Source organism: Acipenser ruthenus, unplaced genomic scaffold (assembly GCF_902713425.1).
Source record: "Acipenser ruthenus unplaced genomic scaffold, fAciRut3.2 maternal haplotype, whole genome shotgun sequence".
NCBI classification, from domain to species: domain Eukaryota; kingdom Metazoa; phylum Chordata; class Actinopteri; order Acipenseriformes; family Acipenseridae; genus Acipenser; species Acipenser ruthenus.
In genome coordinates this window covers 38274-55000 of record NW_026708339.1, presented here as the reverse complement: position 1 = coordinate 55000, position 16727 = coordinate 38274, and the positions used below count along the sequence as shown (strand labels likewise).

The 16727-nt window shown below is 46.4% G+C and overlaps 2 protein-coding genes across 4 annotated transcripts in view; one reads left to right on the top strand and one right to left on the bottom strand.

Moving 5' to 3' along the window:
- LOC117415662 (tRNA N6-adenosine threonylcarbamoyltransferase) overlaps positions 1–16727 on the top strand; it is a 33418-nt gene that overhangs the window by 73 nt on the left and 16618 nt on the right. The window contains exons 1-5 of one of the 2 annotated variants that reach the window (XM_059020908.1): positions 1–9; positions 4198–4303; positions 13928–14050; positions 14355–14474; positions 16117–16292. The exon at positions 1–9 is cut by the window's left edge and continues 73 nt beyond it. In XM_059020908.1, coding sequence (XP_058876891.1) covers positions 13936–14050; positions 14355–14474; positions 16117–16292 — 411 coding nt within the window. In that variant the 5' untranslated portion in view covers positions 1–9; positions 4198–4303; positions 13928–13935. Of the gene's footprint in view, positions 10–4197; positions 4304–13227; positions 13289–13927; positions 14051–14354; positions 14475–16116; positions 16293–16727 lie in introns of those variants that run through there. The other variant, XM_034026276.3, reaches the window with a different exon arrangement.
- On the bottom strand, positions 6047–13236 carry LOC117415663 (DNA-(apurinic or apyrimidinic site) endonuclease). Of its 2 annotated transcripts, XM_059020905.1 has the most exons (6): positions 13154–13236; positions 12939–13069; positions 12202–12339; positions 9806–9987; positions 9285–9477; positions 6047–7664 (listed from the first exon to the last, which is right to left on the bottom strand). In XM_059020905.1, exons 1-6 carry the CDS (start codon positions 13219–13221, stop codon positions 7150–7152), a joined length of 1227 nt encoding a protein of 408 aa, XP_058876888.1. In that variant the 5' UTR covers positions 13222–13236; the 3' UTR covers positions 6047–7149. The 2 variants fall into 2 exon arrangements, with proteins under 2 accessions (XP_058876888.1, XP_058876889.1); XM_059020906.1 differs by lacking the exons at positions 12939–13069; positions 13154–13236 and adding an exon at positions 12597–12801.

Genomic DNA, 16727 nt, shown 5'->3' with positions numbered 1-16727 from the left:
AACAGTCAGGTGAGATCATTCTGGGGTTGTTTCCATTTTTTGCATTTGTTTCTTTTTTGCTCGGTTGGATTACTTGGATTGTTTTTTGGGCTTGATTTGTTCGGGACATTGTTTTGCATGAGTGATATGTGTGTGATCATTTTTGTTATATATATATATAACTTATACATTTATAAGTTTTTTTACTATATTAGTAATTGACTATTTCATATCTTTATTTCCTTGCCTGACTTTAAAATTGTTTGTTGCTTTACCCTCTACTATTTGTGGGCTTGTCTTAAATCATTTGCGATTCACTTGTGTGTAGTTTACTGGTGTGTGTGGCATTAAATTTGTTAATTGAGGACCCTCGTTTTTTTTTGTTTTATTCGCTGTTGGCTGAAGCTTTTAGTTTCAAACCGTTACAATGTGGCAACCAATTGCAAAAGTAGAAGTTATGAGTCATGAAGATAATTTTGAGCCACCCTTTTGACTGTCTGTTCTACTAAAAATATGGTCTGTCTCCTCTGTATGCAAGAGTTTTGCTCAAGTTGCTACATGCCCAACTGTCACAAGTTTGGCAGTGTTATGTGGGCTTGTTCTCAAACTGACTCTGCACTGAGTGTTGTGACAGGCTCCAGGTTTGCAAATCTTAATAAAACTTGCTGTTTGAGAATCTACAGTCTCTCTTCCTTTCAATAGAATTTCCAAGACAGTTATTTCAATAAGTCAAGTGAAATCTGTTTTTTGCCAAAATTTCAAGGAATCTCCAAAAGGGTTCTTTAATTATTCAGGGGTCTAAAGGGTTAAAATATATAAAAGAAAATAAAATGTATATCCTAAAAGGTTGAAGGGCTCATAAGTGAATGGTCATGGGTCAAAAGGCAGTGGTCGGGGGGGTGGTCTATGTCCAATGGGGAGGGGCGCGGAGGATGAAGAGAGGCAAAGACGAGCCACGCGCGTCAAAAAGGTCAGCGCTGGCCTTTTTGACGCGCGTGGCTCGTCTTTGCCTCTCTTCATCCTCCGCGCCCCTCCCCATTGTCCCTCTCTGTTCCTCCCATCTCTCCACCCCCCCTTTCCTTTCCTGGGGGGCTCCCATCTCTCTCTCTCTCTCCAACCAGCCTTCTTTCTCAGCACTTTATTTACTCACACGTTCATCTCAGCCACTTCACTCATACCAAGCACAATCACTAGCTCAAGCCACACAGCTCTTGCTATATAATATATAAAGAGTTCAATTGTTATTTATAACTCATATAATTAGTCCAAAGTCTATTTGTGGTTTGATTTTATTACAGTATATTTCTATCTTAAAATGATAAAAAATATTATATTGTCACCAAAGTGGTCATTGAGGATTATATGGTTAATGTTTTATACAATTTAATTCTTTAAAATAAAAAAATATATATCTATATATATATATTACACATAACTTTTGATTTATTCCTCACAAATCAGTAATTTTACAATTCAGGATAATTGGGATATATGCTAATTACATCATTCCAATAGCTATTTATAATTCGTATAACTAAGTAAAATTCAATTTAGGGTTACTACTCATTAATTTATATATTAAAATAAGTTCAAATATTATATTGTTACCAAAACGGCGTTTGTGGATAATATATGTTCAATGTTTTATACAATTTTAATTATTAAAAATATATATATAATTTAAATATATGTACCTTTCCAGTTAAGTGTCACAAATTGAATTATGGGTAATATGAAAATATATGGGATATGGAGAAACCCATTGAATTATTCTGCCGTAAACACCGCAATTAACCACCAGGGGGAGATGTTTGGAAACTGCATGCAATCTTGTATTTGACCAAATGTAAACAATTATCATTTTGTCTACGAACATCCGATCCAGACGCATGATACGTCTTTGGAAAGCCACAAAACGGCTTTTTTATATAAAAAAAACAACCCCTGCATATTGAGCTACAGGGCACAGCACGAGCAGTGAAACCAGGGTCCCCACAGACTTCTATCAGGCGCGTTCACGGTCATAACAAAGCCTACGTCAGCATGCGCGCTTCACAGAATGTCCGCCCCCATGCTTGCCTGGAGTTTCACATCGCAATAGGAGGATTCTCCTCAGGTAAAACAAAACCGTATTGTTATTTATACCTGTTTAAGGGGCTTGTTTTTTGGCTGTACGGCTTCATCTCATCCTTTTTGTTTGTCATAATCGAAAGTGCGCCAGCCTCCGTTTTCTGTGTTTGTTTTAACCCTTTGCAGTCCATTTATTAAGTGCGCGTCAGGCACGCCAGGTCTAATTAATTTTCACATGCGCAGTTAATTTTATACGCGCTGTTTAAAAGTGTTTTTTTTCACAGTCAAACGGGTTTAAATGGCCCTGCGTATCAACAAAGCACTCGCTAGGCATCTCCAGCCCCGCCCCACCCCTTTGTTTGCTATAGCGTTTACCTATGTAAGAAATTAAAAAAAATAAAAATAAAAATAATAATAATAATAATAATAATAATAGTCGTACATACCGATTGCGATCGATCATCTCCGGATCACTCGTTTTATCACCAAACTCCTCAATAATGCGATCCAAGTCATTATTTTATTACTATAACATCTGAAAAAAGCTCTGCAAATGTCCATGATAGTCTCTGTGCGCTGACGCACTCAGCCAGCTTGTTTACTATGAACGCCCCGTTATCTGATACCTGATACCATGTATGACTATTCATGAGATACGCCTTTTTTTTCCGACTTGTCTCGGCTCCTGTCGCTCCCACTCGGCAATTGAATTGTTTTCTCGGCTTTTTCCGGAGAAAAAACGACTAAACACCCGTTTATTGCGTTGCTATAATGATGTCGGACCCAGTCCGACAATGGACCGCAAATTAATGTTGCTGTGTTGTTTTTTGCTATGGATGATTTATCTGATTGCCCCCGCTAATGCTTTATTGTGCACACACGAGGTTGTTGCCTCTTCATGGTTTTAATATCACCGGGTGTGTGTTAATTTCTTTTTATTGTTGTGTGTTCGCTGCACACGAGTTGTGAAGGAGTGACGTCGCTGTTTATTATATTGTTGTTCTTGTTCCCTGCAGCATTGAAATGTTAGCCAATCTGTATCTATCATTTTGGGATCCATGGTGGTTGATTACATTAGTCACTTAAACTGTAATTTCTGATTAGAATTCACTGTGTTGTTTATGTATTTGTGTGGAGTTTATTGTTTTAATTAATATAGTTTTCTGTTTTAACAAGATATAAATTGAAAACACACAATGTGTGGGGTTTGTCAGTGTGTGCCTCGTAATCACGTGACCCACGATTTAAGACTACAGGGGGTGCGTTCACGAGAGGCAGGCTTTGCTAAGTCTGCGCAGATTCTGCAAAGATTCGGAAAATTCATTGGCTACTTGCTCCGATTCTGTGCGGATTCTGCGCAGAATGACGGAAGTCTGCGTGTCGTGAACGCACCCGAACTCTCTCCACACACAACACACAGCGTTCTTGCGCCTGCCGTCACTCCTGCACACGTGAAGGGAATACTGAACCTGGAAACAAATTCAAATCCATGCGTTTCCAGCAGATGTATCCGTCCTCGCCTCTTGCTTTGCTCGACTACCTCTAAGAGAAATGTGTTGGGCTTGTCTCTTCACCTCAGTGTTGCTATTGTGTTTAAATTGACACAATTTTTTCTGCACTTGTATTAAATGTCGCTTCATCTGTGAGACTGAGAAATAATTCTCAGACAATATTATGTCTGTAGACCAAGAGAAAATTCATAATACTGTTCTGTGACAATGTGAAGCACTTCCAGTGTATTTATTTATTTTTTTTTTTTTTATTGCATTTATATAGCGATTTTTGTACAAGCGTTTCACAAAGCACTGTACAGTACAGAGCACAAAAAAAGAAAAAAAACACAATACATTTCTATAGCATGCCACACATACAGACCATAATAATACAAAAGCAGCAGTTTTTATGAAAGTGTGTTTTTGCTCTTGACAATACTCGACCGTCCCTTCGCTAGATTGCTCTGATACTGTCTGTGTGTGTCTGTGTGTGTGTGTCTGTGTGTGTCTGTGTGTGTGTGTCTGTGTGTGTGTGTGTGTGTGTGTGTGTGTGTGTTTTCTTGTCTCTCGTCTGTCCTGTGAGGATGAAGATGTAGTTTCAGTGTTTAATGCTCATCCCCTCACTGTGTGTCTGTGTGTTCTTGTCTCTTGACAGGTCTGTGAGGATGAGAAGGTCTCCACAGTCTGGAGTCTGATCTCTGACAGCCTCAACATACCTGTCAATCAACAGGGACTCCTCTACAAAGGCAAGGCGCTGGCAGGTAGGCTGAACAGCACAGCACAGCACAGCTCACCCCTCCTCTCACCCCTCGCCTCGCCCCTCCTCTCACCCCTCGCCTCACCCCTCCTCTCACTCCTCACCTCACCCCGGGTCAGTGTGGCACAGCCTGCCTGCTCTTCTAAACAAACACTTCAGCCCTGCCGACGCAGTGAGAGTCTGGAGCAGCTACACAAGGTAATCTGAACACAATAAACACACACACACACACACACACACACAGTGAGAGTCTGCAGCAGCTACACAAGGTAACCTGAACACAATAAACACACACACTACTATATTTACACACAGACACACACACACAGAGTGAGAGTCTGCAGCAGCTACACAAGGTAAATTGAACACAATAAACACAGACACTGCTATATTTACACACACACACACACACACAGAGTGAGAGTCTGGAGCAGCTACACAAGGTAACCTGAACACAATAAACACACACACTGTTATATACACACACACACACACACACAGTGAGAGTCTGCAGCAGCTACACAAGGTAACCTGAACACAATAAACACACACACTACTATATTTACACACACACACACACACAGTGAGAGTCTGGAGCAGCTACACAAGGTAAATTGAACACAATAAACACAGACACTGCTATATACAAACACACACACATGCGCGCGCACGCGCACGCACACGCACACGCACGCACACAGTGAGAGTCTGGAGCAGCTACACAAGGTAACCTGAACACAATAAACACACACACACACACACACAGTGAGAGTGTGGAGCAGCTACACAAGGTAACCTGAACACAATAAACACACACACTACTATATATATACACACACACACACACTGCTACAATGCACACCGGATTTAAAAGTATGTTCTGTATTACAGTGCCACATGTCGTCTCTTTTGGCAAGTGATATTTTCAAAATAATATTGAGTGGCAATAAAGAGTGCTGACTGTATTTGAACCCGGAGTAACTGTTTGTTAAGGTAGTTAGTAACACTTGTGATTGTATTTAATGATTCTTTATAGTTCTCATTCAGTGTGTCAGGCAGGTTGAATGCACTGATCCCTGTATTTCTCATTCAGTGTGTCAGGCAGGTTGAATGCACTGATCCCTGTATTTCTCAGTGCAGTGTGTCAGGCAGGTTGAATGCACTGATCCCTGTATTTCTCAGTGCAGTGTGTCAGGCAGGTTGAATGCACTGATCCCTGTATTTCTCATTTAGTGTGTCAGGCAGGTTGAATGCACTGATCCCTGTATTTCTCATTCAGTGTGTCAGGCAGGTTGAATGCACTGATCCCTGTATTTCTCATTCAGTGTGTCAGGCAGGTTGAATGCACTGATCCCTGTATTTCTCATTCAGTGTGTAAGGTTGAATGCACTGATCCCTGTATTTCTCATTCAGTGTGTCAGTTTGAATGCACTGATCCCTGTATTTCTCAGTGCAGCTGTTCTAAGATAGTACAGAGCTGAAGATGATCAGCAGCTGGTACTAGCTGGTACTCAACTCAAGACTACATTCACATGTTTGTTGCAATTGACAAATTGGATCTATAAACCCCTTACAAAATGAATACATTAATAAAGCAATAAATACAATGTTTTTTTTTCAAACTTTATTGTTGTAAATCATGGCATTACAAAAATATTGAAAAGAATATTGAAAGCAGTATCTGCATTGTTTAAAGAGCAGTTTGAAAAGACATTGCCTTGCAGACTTGCCAATACAGATTTCACAAATGCAATATTTTAAAATAAATTTAAAATCCTTACAGGTCTAAAAGAAACTTGAGTCTTGTAGCCAACTAAAGGTTTGTAAAAGGAAAGCATAGTGAGAAGAGCAGTGCTGGGCCTGGCTGGCACAAGCAAGCCCAGCACAGACTGGCTTCCATCTCGTCGAATGAAGGTTTGAAAAAATAGCAAATAACAAATCTTGTGTTACACATGAGTGCTATCACCTTGTACACACTGGTTGCGTGACGTTACTTACAAATTGCAGAGCATTTTATTCTAGAGGGTAAAAGGCCTCGAAAGAGCACCTATCCCAACCTGTAGTTTTGCAGATTATGCACGGCACCTTCCCACTCAGAGCCCCTTGTCTTCTGCACACCCTAGAAAACAAAAAGGACCCTGCGCACCATAGCAAGCCAAATTATCAATGAGAGAGATCACACATTCATTTAAAGATCTCTCTAAATGATCTCCAGATATCTTCAAATATTTAAAGAGATCTCAAAAACATTTAGAGATATCTGAAACCGATTTCTATATAGCTTTAAATGAGATATCTAAAATTATCCTAAATCATTTTAGGATATCTCAAAAACATTGAAATAGCTTAAATAATTCAGATATCTGACATTCAATTTAAGATCTCAAAATGACTTCCTGTTCATTTAGAGCTATATATAAATGATGTCCAGTGAGCCGGGGCAGGGGTCACAGGGTCATGTGCAGTGTGATGGGGCAGGGGTCACAGGGTCATGTGCAGTGTGATGGGGCAGGGGTCACAGGGTCATGTGTAGTGTGATGGGGCAGGGGTCACAGGGCCACGTGCAGTGATGGGGCAGGGGTCACAGGGTCATGTGCAGTGTGATGGGGCAGGGGACACAGGGTCACGTGCAGTGTGATGGGGCCACATGCTTGTGATGGGGCAGGGGTCACAGGGTCATGTGTAGTGTGATGGGGCAGGGGTCACAGGGTCATGTGTAGTGTGATGGGGCAGTGCTGTTCACAGGGTCATGTGCAGTGTGACGGGGCAGTGCTGTTCACAGGGTCATGTGCAGTGTGACGGGGCAGTGCTGTTCACAGGGTCATGTGCAGTGTGACGGGGCAGTGCTGTTCACAGGGTCATGTGCAATGTGATGGGGCAGTGGTCGCTGCCCATGGCCTTGGACCTGATCTTGCTGTCACAGAGGTTCTGCAGCAGGGCCTGGGACAGCACGTAGTAGTCGAGCCTCCAGCCCACATTCTTGCTGCGTGAGTTCATCATGTAGGTCCAGAAGGTGAAGGCGCCCGGGCGCTCTGGGTAGAGATGGCGGAAGCTGTCCACGAAGCCCGCGGCCAGCAGAGCGCTGAAGCCCTGCCGCTCCTCGGGGGTGAAGCCGGGGCTCTTGCGGTTGGTTTTGGGGTTCTTCAGGTCGAGCTCCTGGTGGGCTACATTGAGATCCCCACACAGGATGAGGGGCTTGCGCTGGTCCAGCTCGGTGAGGTAAGCTTGGAAGTCCACATCCCAGCCCTTACGGTATTCCAGCCGGACCAGGCCGCGGCCGGCATTGGGAACGTAGGCCGTCACCAGGAAGTAGGAAGGGAACTCTGCCGTGATGACTCGGCCTTCCTTATCGTGCTCCTCTTTGCCTGCCCAAGAAACACAAAGAAGTGAAACTCTCCCAGTGCTGCCAGGCCGCCTGCATGTCCAACAACAACAAGAGCCGACGGCTGCTCACACGGCCAGCCCTTCCTTTAACATGGCTTATGCGCTCATGAGAGTCGAACAGCAATGCACCTTCCTTCCTAGTTAAATAAAGGCCAAACTCAAAATGAAAAGAAACACATTCAAGAATTTCACATCAAAGCAATGCCTTTCCCTTTATTTGCAATGAACACATAGTATCAATTAATTATAGAGACAGCATCTTCTTGTCATTTAGTTAAATACACAAGTATCTAACAGCCTTCCTCACTGACTACCTGATGTAACTTAAAAAAGAGGATGGTGAGTAAGTAGATTCAAGAAACTGCACAGAGTCCTTTTCTTCAGTCAGTTGTTAGGTTTATTGAAATATGCAGGGAGTCTGGTCCCAGGTACAGGACACAGAATACTCGTTCTTACAATTGTTGCATGACATTAAATACCCTTCTGCATAGGTGTCTCTCTCCTCCTCTTTCTCTGACACTTAACCAATAGAAAAGGTACAACTCATTATCCTGTTAACATATATTTCATTTTGTGTGAGTGTGTGTATGTGTGTGTGTGTGTGATCTAGTGTGACGACCTCTGAACTCAGTGCTTTCTTCAGACCCTAATGTCACAAAGGTCCATACATCTGTTTTTTGTCATCTTCTTGAGACCTTTTCTCTTTGGATCTCTCTGAAGTCTTAGAGCCTGGCTCTTTGGTCTCCTTGAAAATTAGCTTTATGACCCCGTCATAAACCAGCTGTATTTTCTAAGCAAAAACCTGTTAACTAGTTTTATAACCCAGTGGACTCCCAAAGGGCAAACTTCTTTCATGTCAGGGCTGGAGATCAAAGGACTTGTTTGTACAGCCGTGTGCTGCTGGCCAGCCATTTGCTTTGACACAAATGAATCTTAACTTCTCTACCATATTGCAGCTTTCATCTATCACAGCAGTGCTTGCATTTTTGGAACTAACAGTTTTTTCTATCCAATGTTAAATCACTTTTCAGAAAAATAACATGAATACAGCCGTCATTCCTCATGCGTAGCAAACTGCTATTCAATACTTGTTCCATGTTTTCCAACACTACCAATCAACCACAATGAGACAGTGTGGGTTCAAAATAAAATGATCCCTAACCTGCCATGAGTTGGCTTATTAAACCTGCCGCTGCATCTGCGATAGTCCAGTCGATGAGCTGGCTTATTAAACCTGCCGCTGCATCTGCGATAGTCCAGTCGATGAGCTGGCTTATTAAACCTGCCGCTGCATCTGCGATAGTCCAGTCGATGAGCTGGCTTATTAAACCTGCCGCTGCATCTGCGATAGTCCAGTCGATGAGCTGGCTTATTAAACCTGCCGCTGTATCTGTGATAGTCCAGTCGATGAGCTGGCTTATTAAACCTGCCATTGTATCTGTGATAGTCACACTTATATTCATTTTTTACGACACGCACAAGAGCAGAAGTATTTTTTCCTAGTTTTTAGATTTCTAAATGAAATGAAAAAGAATGAAATCCCATCACATGATGAACACATGTTCCATGCATCTCGTTTGCTGATGTGTTACGTGGCTCACCGATTCCGAAGGTGACGTTGATGGGCTTGGTCTTGCAGAGCATGGCCACCCCACTGTAGCCCTCCTTCTCGTCAGAGGCAGCCCAGTACTTGTGTGGGTATTCAGGCATGTCTGTGATCTCAGCAGGCAGAGCCTTCTCAGAACACTTCGTTTCCTGGAGGCAGATGATATCAGGGTCCTCCTCCCTCACCCACTGCAGAGACAAACACAGACCATTAACACTGGATTTCAGCAGCACCCCTGCCCAGCGAGTATGCCAGATCATTACCACTGGATTTCAGAAGCACCCATGCCCAGCGAGTATGCCAGACCATTACCACTGGATTTCAGCAGCACCCCTGCCCAGCGAGTATGCCAGATCATTAACACTGGATTTCAGAAGCACCCATGCCCAGCGAGTATGCCAGATCATTACCACTGGATTTCAGAAGCACCCCTGCCCAGCGAGTATGCCAGATCATTACCACTGGATTTCAGCAGCACCCCTGCCCAGCGAGTATGAAATGGAACCCCAGACTCACGTCGAGACCGCTCTTCTTGACCCAGGCGCGCAACCCGTCCACGTTCCAGGAGGTGATTTTGAGATTGGCAGCTCGGCCGTCTGGGGTGCTCAGTTTATCTGGAGAGTCCTCGTACAGCACTGGGGCTTCCGGCTCCTTGACTGCTTTCCCTCCTGTCTTCTTACTGCGCTTAGCCTCCGAGCCTGCAGAGCACACACACACACAAACAGACTTCACTCCAATCCCTCTAATGAAGAGTCTGCAGAGACACACACAGAAACAGACTTCACTCCAGTCCCTCTAATGAAGAGTCTGCAGAGCACACACACACAGAAACAGACTTCACTCCAGTCCCTCTAATGAAGAGTCTGCAGAGCACACACACACAGAAACAGACTTCACTCCAATCCCTCTAATGAAGAGTCTGCAGAGCACACACACACAGAAACAGACTTCACTCCAATCCCTCTAATGAAGAGTCTGCAGAGCACACACACACAGAAACAGACTTCACTCCAGTCCCTCTAATGAAGAGTCTGCAGAGCACACACACACAGAAACAGACTTCACTCCAATCCCTCTAATGAAGAGCCTGTATAGTGTACAGAGCTAGAGCCTGCTATAGAAGTGATGGGAGGTGTGAGTCTGTACAGTGTACAGAGCTAGAGCCTGCTATAGAAGTGATGGGAGGTATTTTCTTAGTGGTGACTCTACAGGTTACAGTACACAGCACAGGCCCAGGAGAAAGTAGGTTATCATGACTTTCACCCATGGCATGTTGAACAGCTTTGTTAGCAAGCCCCTGCTCAGTGTAATGAGAACCCTGTGGTTTCCAAGATATAGCCTGCTCAATGGGAATGCAATCCTGCACAAGAGTGCACGTCACAGGTCACAAAACGTCTGTGTGCATTTCTGAAACAAAATCAAGAGGTTAACCTACCCAGCCAGCAGCTTCATTCAGTGTTAAACAGTGCTTAACGGGACTGAATCCAGGTGAATACGTTTAATAAAAAAAAACCCTTTGTATGCTTAGACTTCACTGTGCAGTGCCATATCTTTACAAGACAGAAACTAGACTCCATTTCAGTCCTGAAACACACATTGTGAACTGTGTTAATATTCCAGAAAACTGTGTTGATCTTCAGTAAAAAAAAAAACAGGGTCTGCAAGACGGAAATGTGGCTGACAAGTGAGAGTCAAACATGAAACATTTACTGTGAAGGGTGTTACGCCCCGGAACTGGTATAGAACTGCTACGGAACTGCTACGGAACTGCTACAGGCCGTGTACTGCAATGCTGCTGTCTTAATGGATCAGGGCAGTGTACTGCGATGCTGCTGTCTTAATGGATCAAGGCCGTGTACTGCGATGCTGCTGTCTTAATGGATCAGGGCCGTGTACTGCGATGCTGCTGTCTTAATGGATCAGGGCCGTGTACTGCGATGCTGCTGTCTTAATGGATCAGGGCCGTGTACTGCGATGCTGCTGTCTTAATGGATCAGGGCCGTGTACTGCGATGCTGCTGTCTTAATGGATCAGGGCCGTGTACTGCGATGCTGCTGTCTTAATGGATCAGGGCCGTGTACTGCGATGCTGCTGTCTTAATGGATCAGGGCCGTGTACTGCGATGCTGCTGTCTTAATGGATCAGGGCAGTACTGAGATGCTGCTGTCTTAATGGATCAGGGCAGTGTACCGCGATGCTGCTGTCTTAATGGATCAGGGCAGTACTGCGATGCTGCTGTCTTAATGGATCAGGGCCATGTACTGCGATGCTGCTGTCTTAATGGATCAGGGCCGTGTACTGCGATGCTGCTGTCTTAATGGATCAGGGCCGTGTACTGCGATGCTGCTGTCTTAATGGATCAGGGCCGTGTACTGCGATGCTGCTGTCTTAATGGATCAGGGCAGTGTACTGCGATGCTGCTGTCTTAATGGATCAGGGCCGTGTACTGCGATGCTGCAGTCTTAATGGATCAGGGCCGTGTACTGCGATGCTGCTGTCTTAATGGATCAGGGCCGTGTACTGCGATGCTGCTGTCTTAATGGATCAGGGCCGTGTACTGCGATGCTGCTGTCTTAATGGATCAGGGCAGTGTACTGCGATGCTGCTGTCTTAGTGGATCAGGGCAGTGTACTGCGATGCTGCTGTCTTAATGGATCAGGGCCGTGTACTGCGATGCTGCTGTCTTAGTGGATCAGGGCAGTGTACTGCGATGCTGCAGTCTTAATGGATCAGGGCCGTGTACTGCAGATGATGGCTGGGTTTAGGAGCAACATCCAGTCAATTAATTCCAGGATTTATGAATAATAAAAATAATTTTTAAACATGCAAGCATGTTTAAAAACAAAAGCCCTGAAAACAAATGAGCGCCAGCGCCCCCGAAGGCACTGTCCTGTCATGCAGCACGTACAGACCTGCTCCGCTGTCCGGCTCTGCATCCTCCACTCTCGCTTCGTTCTTCTTGGCTCGTTTAGACATCTTGAACTTAACTCTTCCCCGACACACACGCCGCAACAAACACAGCCCTGAACGCAGAATCGTGATCCTCACACCTGCAATGCAATGGAGATGTGACCGCTAGCTGTGTTCTCCGATCGACTGGCAATATCACAGTATCCACTGAACAACAAACAAACAAACATATAGGCACGGCACCTCCAGTATATCTTATATCCACACTACCCCTACCCCACACCACCCAGACTACCCCACGCTACCCCTACCTCAGACTACCCCTACCCCACACTACCACTACCCCTACCCCAAACTAAATCAGGAACAGCATATTCACATCACACAATGTGCTCACAAACAAAGAAAGCGCTTGGGGCTGGGGGTGAACGGTGAACTCTCCTCACTGCCTCGCTTGAGCTTAGCGAGCACGCTTCCGATGTGGAATTCTGATCGAGAGACTCGACTGGACTGAGCAGTACTTGGGTTCGGGTTACAATTGGAGGTTTTGGTCTATTTTAGGACGATTCCAACATGGCTGCTTCCTGGGCCCGCTAAATAATCTAGGGACAGGTATGCAGATTTTTATTTTACAAATTAATAAAATCAAAATACGTTTATGGTGCAGTATAAAAACAAACACACAAAGTGAAGCATCGTAATTTAGGAAAATGCATGAAATAAATAAACGTGTACATACCTTCTGCCGCTAAAGAGCTCTCTCTCTCACACACACAAACAGACAATCCCGAAATCCACACAGCGCACAATCCACACACAAAGCAAGCGAGGGGGCCATGCGAGCCGCCTGTAGGCTGCCCGAGAACCAGCCTGAAAAAAACGACAACAGGATTAGTAACAAACATGAACACACCAACGCTTAAAACAGCCGGCTTAACCCTAAACATCACCTACATGTTCACATAAAAAACACAGTGTTTCACCGAACCTGTCGGGCAAGTTGATTGTAAACTTCCGAGCATGGGATTACTCTGGACAGCTGTAGTCGTCACACCTGGTCCTGCGCTGGAATACGGGAACTCAGTGTGGGTAAGTGGGTGTTTGTTTAGCTTCTGCGTAGACCCAAATATTAATCATCAGATAATTCAAACACGGGTACAATAAAAACGCATTTTGTGAGAAGGATGCGTTTGTAAAATATCCCCAAGTTTTCTCTAGGGTGATCCAACCAGCGCATTGTTGAGTATATATAATGTCAGTTAATGCAGCCTCGCTACGAGAATCACTGTAATGCCAGGCGCTTCTGACATGGAAAGTCAAACTGAACACTCGGGCTCACTTTTAAGAGATAGAAATCAACTTTATCCTGAGAGTACGGTGTGTGATCTGCCCCGCCCCCAAGTGTTGAATTGCATTTTCACTGTGTCATGCAAACACCAATATTAATATAACAATGTAACATGACTTGCAGTAACACGTGTTCTTTATAGGAGAGCATTGCTCATACCGAATGCCCGTTGGAGGGAATGGGGGATTAGGAGCTCTTCCTAAATTTACAAATCGTTTGCTAAGGATTATTGTGCCAGTGCCACAGAGAGAAGGTCCTTTAATGGAATCCATTCTAAGCCTGCGTTCTTAATGGAGAGGGTATTCCTGGCTACGTGTGAAGGGAAAGTCAATGTAAAATATGTTGTGTTTCTCCTTTCAGCTGTTTGTTTTCTCTTGCAGATGCAGCCATGACGATAGTGATCGGCTTCGAAGGCAGTGCAAACAAGATCGGTGTGGGGATCGTGCGAGATGGAGCGGTGCTGTCCAATCCCAGGCGCACATACATCACTCCCCCTGGACAAGGCAGGTTCTCAGTGTACTGGCCTCTGATAGTGAAGTATTATAGAGGCACAATCTGGATTCCAAGTGAGAGTCCCCGGGGTGCGATTCCTGTGTGCAAAAAAGACCCATCACAGCCACCCAGCAGCGTGACGAAGGAGGGCTGTCCTGTGAACGAGGGAGAGTAGGACTGCAGATTTGAATGTACAAAGCGCTGCCTCACTGTGTGCAGGTGCCCACAATGCTACAGCAGTCTGCCAGGTTTAAAGGGTTATAAACCTCAGATCTTCCCCCGGATCAGGCTTCTCACTGTCTCTCCCCTCCCCAGGCTTCCTGCCCAGTGAGACTGCGAAGCACCATCGTGCCTGTGTCCTCTCCGTCCTGAAGGAGGCGCTGCTGCAAGCTGGGATCCAGCCCGCAGACATCGACTGCGTGGCGTTCACCAAGGGTAGGGTCAGTGCTGCACTGCGTGGAGTACACCAAGGGGAGGGTCAGTGCTGCACTGCGTGGAGTACACCAAGGGGAGGGTCAGTGCTGCACTGCGTGGAGTACACCAAGGGGAGGGTCAGTGCTGGACTGTGTGGAGTACACCAAGGGTAGGGTCAGTGCTGCACTGCGTGGAGTACACCAAGGGGAGGGTCAGTGCTGCACTGCGTGGAGTACACCAAGGGGAGGGTCAGTGCTGCACTGCGTGGAGTACACCAAGGGGAGGGTCAGTGCTGCACTGCGTGGAGTACACCAAGGGGAGGGTCAGTGCTGGACTGCGTGGCGTTCACCAAGGGGAGGGTCAGTGCTGCACTGCGTGGAGTACACCAAGGGGAGGGTCAGTGCTGGGGGGCTGGACTGTGTGGAGTACACCAAGGGGAGGGTCAGTGCTGCACTGCGTGGAGTACACCAAGGGGAGGGTCAGTGCTGCACTGCGTGGAGTACACCAAGGGGAGGGTCAGTGCTGCACTGCGTGGAGTACACCAAGGGGAGGGTCAGTGCTGGACTGCGTGGAGTACACCAAGGGTAGGGTCAGTGCTGCACTGCGTGGAGTACACCAAGGGGAGGGTCAGTGCTGCACTGCGTGGAGTACACCAAGGGGAGGGTCAGTGCTGCACTGCGTGGAGTACACCAAGGGGAGGGTCAGTGCTGCACTGCGTGGAGTACACCAAGGGGAGGGTCAGTGCTGGACTGCGTGGCGTTCACCAAGGGGAGGGTCAGTGCTGCACTGCGTGGAGTACACCAAGGGGAGGGTCAGTGCTGGGGGGCTGGACTGTGTGGAGTACACCAAGGGGAGGGTCAGTGCTGCACTGCGTGGAGTACACCAAGGGGAGGGTCAGTGCTGCACTGCGTGGAGTACACCAAGGGGAGGGTCAGTGCTGCACTGCGTGGAGTACACCAAGGGGAGGGTCAGTGCTGGACTGCGTGGAGTACACCAAGGGGAGGGTCAGTGCTGCACTGCGTGGAGTACACCAAGGGGAGGGTCAGTGCTGCACTGCGTGGAGTACACCAAGGGGAGGGTCAGTGCTGCACTGCGTGGAGTACACCAAGGGGAGGGTCAGTGCTGGACTGCGTGGAGTACACCAAGGGGAGGGTCAGTGCTGCACTGCGTGGAGTACACCAAGGGGAGGGTCAGTGCTGCACTGCGTGGAGTACACCAAGGGGAGGGTCAGTGCTGGACTGCGTGGAGTACACCAAGGGGAGGGTCAGTGCTGGGGGGCTGGACTGTGTGGAGTACACCAAGGGGAGGGTCAGTGCTGGGGGGCTGGACTGCGTGGAGTACGCCAGGGGGAGCGCTCTGGCCTGCAGCGTTGCATTCACCTGACTGGAGGGACCAGTTCATACAGTACACACGGGGCGGGGTGTACCCCGTCACAGGGACCCATTCATTTTATTCGCTTCAGGTCCTGGGTGGGGTTTTTAGAGAAGTAATTCTGTGACGCTCTTTGTCTTCACATGTGTCTGTAAAAGGCCTGCCTGTTCTGTTTTCTTTTGCTTCTATTCATGTCTTGTCCACCTCTTTCTCCTCTCTTCTTCTCACCATCCTCCTTTGTCTCTCCTCATTCTCTCACTCTTCCTCTCTCTCTCTCTCTCTCTCTGTGTAGGTCCTGGAATGGGAGCTCCTCTTGTTGCCGTGGCGATTGTTGCTCGGACGGTGGCCCAGCTCTGGAAGAAGCCACTGCTGGGTGTCAATCACTGCATCGGCCACATTGAGATGGGGCGCCTCATCACTGGGGCTGCCAACCCCACTGTGCTCTACGTGAGCGGTGGAAACACACAGGCAAGGAGACACACTGCGGCTGCTGCCTCTATCAGGGGCGGTGTGCTGGACTGGGAGCCTATACTTCTACCTTTAGGATTGAGTGGATGATGAACACAGCAGCAGAGGAGTGACACTGTCAGATCAGACTGAGCTGAAGAGCCTCGTGCTTCTGACCCAGTATAGTGCGCACAGCAAGTATAATACAAAGTGTGAGCAGGCTTTCAGACTGCATGGTATGCAGTATGAACCAGAGAGCTCATGGAAACCATTCTGCTGTACATAACTTTGCATGTTTATTTTCAATTAGGATTACTAGAACCCTTCACTTCATTTTCAGTGAGTTTAACAGAACACATTTATGTTTAGTTTGATCTCCCATGGAAAGGATAGACTGCAGTGTTATCTGAATGAACTCATGCTGTCAGTGTTCTGGGTACAGTGACAGTTACAACT

Bases quoted from the DNA above. Each gene is read 5' to 3' on its own strand.
- LOC117415663 (XM_059020905.1), bottom strand. From the start codon at position 13,221: ATGCTCGGAAGTTTACAATCAACTTGCCCGACAGGTTCGGTGAAACAC. The intron at 9,988-12,201 runs GTCTGTACGTGC...TGTGCTCTGCAG, and splicing joins AGAGCCGGACAGCGGAGCAG to GCTCGGAGGCTAAGCGCAGT. The intron at 7,665-9,284 runs GTGAGCCACGTA...TTTCTTGGGCAG, and splicing joins CAACGTCACCTTCGGAATCG to GCAAAGAGGAGCACGATAAG.